General features: G+C 39.6%; 1 protein-coding gene across 20 annotated transcripts in view; it reads left to right on the forward strand.

Annotated features, from left to right (window-relative positions):
* The window catches only part of phka1a (phosphorylase kinase, alpha 1a (muscle)), a 44366-nt gene that overhangs the window by 13111 nt on the left and 21080 nt on the right, over positions 1-10175 (forward strand). For all 20 annotated transcript variants that reach the window (XM_037759707.1, XM_037759708.1, XM_037759710.1 and 17 more), the window contains exons 10-18: positions 3389-3511; positions 3607-3702; positions 3951-4058; positions 5707-5785; positions 5886-6020; positions 6929-7038; positions 7164-7308; positions 8279-8357; positions 9766-9929. In XM_037759707.1, coding sequence (XP_037615635.1) covers positions 3389-3511; positions 3607-3702; positions 3951-4058; positions 5707-5785; positions 5886-6020; positions 6929-7038; positions 7164-7308; positions 8279-8357; positions 9766-9929 — 1039 coding nt within the window. The remainder of the gene's footprint in view (positions 1-3388; positions 3512-3606; positions 3703-3950; positions 4059-5706; positions 5786-5885; positions 6021-6928; positions 7039-7163; positions 7309-8278; positions 8358-9765; positions 9930-10175) is intronic.

Raw genomic sequence — 10175 nt, forward strand, 5'->3', positions numbered from 1 at the left:
AAGGAGGTACATGGCGTTCAGGTGCAAAGCCACAACTAGCTTAAACTAAGAGTTCAGTTATTAACCTATATAATTATCACCATTTATTTATTTATTTATTTACTTACTTATTTATTTATTATTTAGTTATTGAACTAACTTACCAACATTATTATTATTACCATTTATTTACCTAATTTTTATTTATTTATTATTTATTTATTGAAATAACTTATTATTACCATTTATTTACCTATTTTTTTATTTACTTACTTACTTATTTATTATTTAGTTATTGAACTAACTTACCAACATTATTATTATTTATTTGTGTATGAATGTATTTAGTTATTTAGTTATTTAAATAACTTAACATTATTATCATTACTATTTATTTATGTTTATGGACTTTAAGGAGGTGCATAGCATTCAGGTGCAGTTTAGTTAGTTAGTTATTGAACTAACTTATCTACGTTATTATTATTACCATTTATTTGTTTTTATGGACTTTAAGGAGGTGCATAGCATTCGGGTGCAATTTAGTTAGTTAGTTAGTTATTGAACTAACTTATCTACATTATTATTATAACCATTTATTTACCTTTTTTATTTAATTATTATTTAGTTCTTGAACTAACTTATCAAGATTATTATCATTACTATTTATTTATGTTTATGGACTTTAAGGAGGTGCATATTCTTTCAGTCCTTTTCCTCCTCCTCTTTGTTCTGAATCTCAGCAGCCAGACACAGCTACATTAAGCAGGAGGCTGAATGAATTGAAACACTGAGTGTGGAGCCGTATGTCGTCACGCTCAGCGTTGCTCAGCTCTTATGTAATGGGAACTTGGAGGAGGCTGTTTGGTTTAATGGACTGTAACAAATGGGCTTCACCGTTTCTCTCTGTAGGTTTATTCTTTAGTTGTCAGAGCAGTTCAAATGTAAAACTTCTCACTGCATCTGACAGCTTCCTTTGTGCTCTGAGCATTTAGGCCTTTGACCATGCTGTGTTTGGGTTGGCTTTGTTTTTTGACAACATTAAAATATACTACACAACAATAAAGTCCTAAACTGGAAGTTAATGGTTTTTTTAGTTAGACATTCTGAAATAAGATCTGTGGTTAACACATGCTGAAGAGATTTTAACATCTTGTTCTACGATGTAAAATACGTCAGTAAATATCCAGCTCCTGAATTTTGAAGCTTTTCCGTGTCTTAAAAGAGGCGGTTGCTAACAAGTGGCTAAACGAGACGACTAAACGTCATCACGCTGAACACTGATGGTGGCGACGTGAAGTCATGCGACCGCAGTGTAGTTCGTTTATAGCCTAACGTTAGCTTTCTCCTTCTGGCGATTGCATTCACACTTCAAAAATCATAAGTGGTGTTCATTTGTGGAGATTAACTTGCTGAACAAAACGTGTAAGTATCATAAACCTTTGTTTATCACAGATTCTATTTTCTGCAATATTCCAAAACCCAATGGAACAATCTCATTGGCTGTTTGTCGAGGGAACCAGGGTGATGCTAACTTCCTGGTTGGCCTACAAAAATACGTCATCCCTGCAGCATTAGGGATGTTCATAATTAACCATTGAACTGTTAACCGACATTAAGCATTTTAACCAATTAACGCTATCGGTTAAAACGGTTAAAAGAAATGATGATAATGAATCAAAGAGCTGAGAAAAACTCGTCACTTTAAGGAGAAAAGCTGGTCCACCTTAAGAGCCCACCTTAAGAGAGTCTGAGCCGGCGTTATGGATACAGGAAGTTGGCTCCCGTCTATAGCTCGCTTGAGCGGAGCGGAGGAGTTGTAATTTCGTAGCATTTATTCACCGACAAATAAACTGTACACACACTGCTACACCTACGTTCACAGCTAGAACTCGCAGAAGTAACAGCGCGCTAACAGACCGTATGTGTGTGACAGTGCTGAGCATTAACAGCAGAGCTACAGATGCTAACGTAGCACAAATACACACACTGTTTGTTGGACACTCACTAAAGTTCCGCCGGGCAGACACACAGCTGACAACCTGCTAAACTAAACTAAATGTGCGGTGGAGACTTTTACTGGGAAAGTGGCTGCATGTCCGTGACACTACACGCAGCATCGGAGCTGCTAAGTTAACGCTCCCGGACGGTGAACTGGGGACTCAGTTGTCTGTTGTGCTCATACACTGCAGCTGGTACACCGCTGCATGAGAGGCACTAATCTTGTCGGTTAACGGTTAATAATTGGTTAATGAGGGTCGGTTATCGGTTAAGAACATTTTTCAAAATTAGCATCCCTACTGCAGCACAAGTTCCCTTTTAAATGTCCGACATTGCAGATTATTCGAAAATAGAAACCAAAAAAAATTAAGACTGTATCATATGAACAATCTTTGGGAAGCAGATAAGTTTCAAAAGCGTATTAACGCCCCAAAGAAATCACTTCTTTGTATTTTCAACTGCTAAAAGGAAGTAGTCTTTGTACACACGAGTAGCAACTCTTGATCATTCACTAGCTGCTGCTGCGGTGCCTCGTAGAGCTGCCGAGTGACCAACCTGCAGCGTGTGGTTATACTGGGAAGCTTCCAGTTATCAGAAGTTGAATATTTGTGCTCTGCAGAGCAGGGATTTCTGGTGAGGCTCCACCATGGCATGAAGAAGGGAAATAGTCTTAAAGTCTTAAAGGGTCCAGACTCCAGCAACACTTGTCGTATAAACTTTAATTCTGTCTTTCCTCAGTCAGACCTGGGCTGCACGATTATGGCCAAAATGATAATCACGATTATTTTTGATCAATATTGATATCACGATTAACATTGATGATTGATAGCGATCACATATTTTATGTCACTTTCACGTTAAAATAAACAAAGCACTGTTTTCACTTCCATGCTGGGCTACATCCCTGTTAATCCTGCACGATGTTGGAAAAAACTCACATTACAATATTGTTTCTACTATATATACTGTATATTGCAATATGAAAAAATACAGGAATATTCACCGTACCCTTTTGTTAGCTACATTTTAAAGTTAAATGCTTCAAGCCAAAACATCTGGATCACCGGCTGAGTTTAGGAAGCGCTTGATTTGATCTGCAGCAGGGTTTTCTATAAGCGCAGCACGCATTTCAGATGTCATGTTCATTTCATTGTGGGAAGACAAAATCCTGATGGCGATTACTATTCGATTAATTGTGCAGCCCTGAGTCAGACTCGGAGCTTGTGTGAATGATTATTTGTGCAGCAGATCAGCTTTCAAATGAAGCGGGAATATAAACCGGAGCCCTATCAGATACAGTAACATCTGACCTTCTCACAGAGAAGAACATGTCCCTGCAGGGATCGATAGAACATCACATCCACGTTATTACATTCTGCCCTCACACACATCGATGTCATGTGATCTCCAGGATCCGAACCGTCTGTATTACGAGTCTGCAGAACTGAAGCTGTTTGAGAACATTGAGTGCGAGTGGCCGCTGTTCTGGACCTACCTCATACTGGACGGCATCTTTATCAACAGCCCCGAGCAGGTAATTCACACCAGTATATGTGTGTTTCTAAGCAGCAGTCATTTGACAGTACGTATCTGTTAAATATGTGACATAATCTCTGTTAACTGATCCAGGTGCAGGAGTACCAGGAGGCTCTGGAGGGCATCATGATCAAGCAGAAAGACGGGATACGACTGCTGCCGGAGCTCTACAGCGTCCCCCCAGATAAGGTGATGCCTTTGTGGGGGGGGAGGGGGGTGTAGAAAGGATTGATGACATGTTAAGAGTTTCTGCAATGATTTAGTGAAAGGAAACGTATCAGTTTCAACTTTATAATTGATCTGTTCTCACTCAAATGAATAGTTTGATGGGTTTTTATCGTGATTTATGCAACTTTTTATGCTTGCTTCCTGCTTGCTTATAATGCTTTAGCATTGTTTTATTCTGTTGGTGTTTGTTTGTTTGTGTGTGCAAAAAGGTGGAGGAGGAGTATATGAACCCCCACTCTGTGGAGAGACTCCCGATGGGCAAATTACCTCTGAAATGGGGACAGTCTCTGTACATCCTGGGAAACCTTCTGGCCGAGGTGAGCCGCCAGGTCACAGAGTAACACTAAATCATCCTTCAGTGTATGAATAATAATAACACACAATGATTTATTCACCAGAAAATGTTAATACCAGGGAATTCCCAGGCTACACCCAACCATGGATTCATTTACTTATTTCTTCTTCTTCTTCTTATTATTATTATTATTATCATTATTATGAATTTTAATTATTTATATTTATTTTTACCATATTATTTTTAATTATTGTTTTTTATTTTTACATTATTAATATTGTTAGTATTATATTATATTATTATTTATTACATTCATCATATACAGTATATACAGGTACATACATGATATTTGACCTCTGCATTTGAACCATCCTACGTTTTAAGGAGCAGTAGGCTCCTATTTTATTATTATTATTGTTATTGTTATTATTATTATTAATATTGATTTTAATTATTCATTTTTATGTTGAACATATTTTTTATTTTAATTATTGTTTTTTATTATTATTCATTCTAATTATGCATTTTTACTTTAACTTATTTATTCATTTTCACCATATTATTATTAATAATTCATATTTTAATGATTTACTATTGTTTTTTACATTATTATTTATTTGTGTAGTTATTGAACTTACTAATTAACATTATAAGTATTACCATTTATTTACCTATTTATTTATTTATCCTTCTCGGACATACCTGGACATTCCTGTAGTCACAGTTATTCATAATATTCATATATTCATATTTATACATTTCTATGAATAAATGACACACTTACATAACACACGCAAACACTTAAAATATTCCCACTAACAAAAACAACTACAAATCTGTACCATATTCATACCGTCTGTTTCATACGTTCTTGTGTTAATGTCTGTATATTTCCTTTCACCGTTGTCTGATTTGTTGTCACCTGTATTATTATTATTATTACTATGTCACACTGACAAGATAAAAATAAGTAAAATAGACTATTCTTTTTGTTTTCTGTCCTTTTAATTCTTCCCTTTCTTTTGCAGCTTTGTAATTATTTTGTCCCTTTTGAATAAAGCATTCTTCTTGTTTTTGCACCACTTTCTGTTTCACTTTCTGTAATCTCATGTCAGGCATGTATTTTACAGTTGAAGTAGTTCTGCACACACTGCTTTTAAAATGCTGATAATCAGTCATCTTATGATGCCTTTAAATATTCAGTAAAGTTGATGTACTTCGTGTGTTCACTTTCTTATCCATCCATCCATCCATCCATCCATCTGCAACCGCTTATCCCGTTAGGGGTCGCGGGGGGGCTGGAGCCGATCCCAGCCGACATTGGGCGAAGGCAGGGTACACCCTGGACAGGTCGCCAGTCCATCGCAGGGCTGACACATATAGACAGACAACCATTCACGCTCACATTCACACCTACGGGCAATTTAGAGTCCACAATTAACCTAACCTGCATGTCTTTGGACTGTGGGAGGAAACCGGAGTACCCGGAGAAAACCCACGCTAACACGGGGAGAACATGTAAACTCCACACAGAAGGGTCCCAAGCCGGATTCGAACCTGCAACCCTCTAGCTGTGAGGCGCCAGTGCTAACCACTGACTTTCTTATCCAACAAGCTAAATTCTTGTGGATTTTGTAACTCTGACGTTTTTTTGCTGTCTAATTTTGAAGGGATTTCTGGCCCCCGGAGAGGTCGACCCTCTTAACCGACGTTTCTCCACCATCCCCAAGCCAGATGTGGTCGTACAGGGTGAGTTCCCGGCGCATTTTGTATGTTGTTTCAGTCCCAGATTATTAGTGTTGGAAACTCGTTGTGAAATGTGTCTTTTCTTCTTTTCTTCCTTTCGTAGTGTCCATTCTGGCAGAGACCGAGGAGATTAAGGAGCTGCTGCTGAAGAACGGTATAGAGGTGGAGACCGTCGCTGACATCCATCCCATCCACGTGCAGCCATCCAGAGTCCTCAGCCACATCTACGCCAGACTCGGTACGACCTAACACCACAGTTCTATCAAGTTTTATTATTTTTATCAAGAGAAATTCCCCTTTTTTTTTTAAATGCTTAAGGCTGGCCCACCAGTTTTGAAAATGTGAGCGAGCCCACACAACATGTAGTGTTAAATTGAACAGTTTTGTTCCTGTAGTGTGTGGAGAGAAACAGCAATCCACACACTAACAGATTCATTCATGAACAACAAGAGCCCCGACTAAAAGAAAAACGGAAATCTCGCGGGATCACTCGCAATCAAATGTGACTTTAGTGTAAACAAACATGGCGGACGACGGGCAGGAAGAATTAGTGACGTTAGTTTTTACTTTGTGCTGAAAATGTATGAAGGATGGACGGATGAAGTCAGGGAGACACGTTAAATAAACACTTGTGTTGTTGCCACAAATCAACATGTTGGTCCTCCTTTTCTGAGCTCCATCTCACAACTACTTTATGCTTCACGTTTAGCATAGGCTCACGCATTAGCCCACGCATTAGCCCACCAATTGCCCGCGGCCGCCATGACGGCGGTGGTGGTCCTTTCTTCTTCAGTCAGCTTGGTTCTCTATTGGCTGTTGTTTCCCACGTGACTGCGTCATCGTCTGTCCTCGGGGTTCCCCACACACACACAACAGGACATCTGATCTGAACATGTTTAATATTTACTATTTGAGTTCGGTGCGGCCAGGATGGACTTCAAAGCCGATCAGGGGATGTAAAAAACACTCTTAACATACCTCACACCACAGGAACATCTGGAAAGATCATCTTCAGAACCATCAAACAATCAGTTCTTTGCTGATGATTGTCAGAAGGGGGCTCAAAATCGGCTGGATTCTCGTGTAGTTTGTGCCCCGCATTACCACTCCTGGCGTTTTACTCATCCTTTTCCTGCTCTGTACCAGGTCGTAACCCGAGGCTGGGTCTGACGGGACGGCCCTACAGGAGAATAGGAGTGCTGGGAACCTCCAAATTCTACACCATCAGAAACACCATCTTCTCTTTCACACCTCAGGTTAGTAAGAAAGGCAGAGCGGTGAATATGGTGAAGCTAGTCACTAACCATGAACCGTTTGACCTCATCCCGGTGAAAATTAGTGAAAATCATCCCTCCGTTTCTCCCCCTGAAAAACCCTCCAGTTCATCGACCACCAGCAGTTCTACTTGGCGTTGGACAACAAAATGATCGTGGAGATGTTGAGGACGGAAATCTCCTACCTCGCGTCCAGATGGAGGATGACTGGACGACCCACCGTCACTTTTCCCATTTCACAGACTATGCTGAGTACGAACACACGCACACCATGTACTGTACCTAGAAGTGCTAAAATGCCTTAATAAGTGTTGGAAATTAGGGATGTTTATTTTGAAAAATGTTCTTAACCGATAACCGACCCTCGTTAACCGATTATTAACCGTTAACCGACAAGATTTGTGCCTCGCATGCAGCGGTGTACCAGCTGCAGGGGCACAACAGATATTGGTTGACGGGAGTCTCCAGTTCACCGTCCGGGAGCGTTGACTTAGCAGCTACGATGCTGCGTGTAGTGTCGCAGACATGCAGCACTTTCCAGTAAAAAGTCTCAACCGCAACATTTAGTTTAGTTTAGCAGGTTGTCAGCTGTGTGTCTGCCCGGATTAACTTTAGAGAGTGACCAACAAACAGTGTGTGTATTTGTGCTACGTTAGCAGCTCTAGCGTTGCCAGAGGCTTCGTGCTCGCCGCCGCCACACACATGGTCTGCGTAACTTTAGTGAGTGTCCAACAGACCGTGTGTGTGTGTTGGCGGTGAGTGTGAGGTTGTTGGTGGTGTTCTAGCTGTGAACGTAGGTGTAGCAGTGTGTGTACACTTTATTTGTCGGTGAATAAATGCTACGAAACTACAACTCCTCCGCTCCGCTCTAGCGAGCATGAGAGATATCCATGGAGAGACTGGAGCCAACTTCCTGTATCTTGCAACTCCGGCTCCGCCTCTTAAGGTGGGCTGTTAAGCTGGACCAGTTTTTCTCCTTAAAGAGACGAGCCGCTCCTCTGAGCCGCTCAGCTTTTGAATTAATTATTAACATTTCTTTTAACCGTTTTAACCGATAGCGTTAATCGGTTAACTTAATGTCGGTTAACAGTTAAACGGTTAATTATTAACATCCCTATTGGAAATGTGTTGAAGATGCTGCATGTCCACTCTGAGACTAAAGGGGAGAACAGGGTTAGTATTACATGATGCAGCCTGACTGCATGTATGCTGTGTATTTCAGCTGAGGACCACACAAACCTGGACCCTGCCGTGTTGGCTACACTGAAGAAGCTACAGGATGGGTATTACGGAGGAGCAAGGTGAATTTTACGATGATCCAGAGGAGGTCACGTTTCCACGTACTGCGTGGAACGTGACCTCCTCTGCTACTCCTACTGCTTCCTTCTATAGGTTGTCAGTCGATTTGAGGTTTTTCGATTAAATTTGAGTAAAAAAAATGAAATGAAATCTAAATAAAATGAATGGATTTTGTATTTTCCTACCAGAATTGCTGTTCATCTAGAAAGTTTAGATGTGTAAGAAGATACAATTTACAGGAAATAAAAACTTTGAATGAAAAAATGTCAATAATCAGAAAATATCACTTTTTTATAACGGCGTATTTCGGACTTATATACGATGGTGTATTAGGGTCATTGCAGGTAAAAATAATTAAATAAATAAAAAGTACAGCGCTGGGTGAGGGGAGTAATATTCCGAGAGAAAAGTCCTGAATTTACGAGAAAAAAAAACTTTTGTTAAGGAACCACATCGCTTCACTTTCCGAGGTGAGATCAACCTCATCACACCACAGACGTCGCCATTTGTATCGCCACCGTGTATTATGCCTGTGGTGGATGACCTAATCATACTTTGTAATTGGATTTAGCAATAAAGGAAATACTCATGATTTTAGCCCAGAATCACCAAGTTATCACAAGCATCCAGACTTTGAAGAGACATTGAAGAAAACTACATACTGAGTTTGAGTTTTTTCTTGTACATTTACCCCTGTAATCTGAGGGAATGTCCAAGATTTTATCTCGTAAATTTGTGAGTTTCTTCTCATAAATGTACCCCTTTAATCTGAGACAATATCCACATTTTTTCTCGTAAATTTAAAGCTTGAATCTCAGAAAATATCCAAGTTATTTTTCCTCATAAATTTAACCCTTTAATATCAGAGAATATCCAAGTATTTTTTCTCATCAATTTGTGAGTTTTTTCTCGTAAATTTACCCCTTTAATATCAGAGAATATTCACTTTTTTTCGTAAATTTACCCCTTTGATCTTAAATCTTAAATTTATGACTTTAATATCTGAATATCTAATATCTCCCCCGGCTCTGTATTTATTTTATTTATTTTTTTACCTACAATGGCCCTAATATGACGTCATCATTTTTTGTGGTGGCTATTCAAAGATTTCATGGGGTATGGCTTTGGAAATTTGGCTTTATAACCTCAGTATTTCTCCTGTAAAATCTTGGCTTCAGCCCTGACTGTCATGCAGTTCAAATACTGACATTGTGACTGTTTGTGTGGCGTCATTGATATTTGCTCCATTTCATCTTTCTTTTTTTTTCACGTTCTAAAACAATGTCAAGAAATTAACTTGTAGAGATGCAGCCATCGTCTTCGGGGCGATTTTGTTGTCAGATCTAAGAGCTACGTTTGGTGGTCATGCTGAAATATTCATAACATAAAAACACTTCACTTCCTCTCCAGGATCCAGACGGGGAAGCTGTCGGAGTTCTTGACCACTTCCTGTTTCGCTCACCTGAGCTTCCTGGACGGTAAGGGTTCTGGCAGCATGAGCCACCATGACGAAGAGTATGATGATGATGAGGGTGACGGCGATGGATTCGTGCATGAGTTACGTAATGATGATGGTAAGAAAACAGACAGATTGATGGATGGAATGGGGAGGAATGGTGGTTACAGCCCACTCATGTCTCTTCTAACTGTATTTCTCTGTCATTGAGAGTGATCTCATTCAGCTAACCCCTTACTTTAACATCCAAAAAAATGAATAAATCTTTTAACATTTATTACCTGTGAATTATCTCACCAGAAACATGACATGAAACCTGTTGCAGTTTCTCATCAACCACCACTTCCTTCATCACTGATCTTGT

Source organism: Sebastes umbrosus, chromosome 22, assembly GCF_015220745.1.
Source record: "Sebastes umbrosus isolate fSebUmb1 chromosome 22, fSebUmb1.pri, whole genome shotgun sequence".
NCBI lineage: Eukaryota > Metazoa > Chordata > Actinopteri > Perciformes > Sebastidae > Sebastes > Sebastes umbrosus.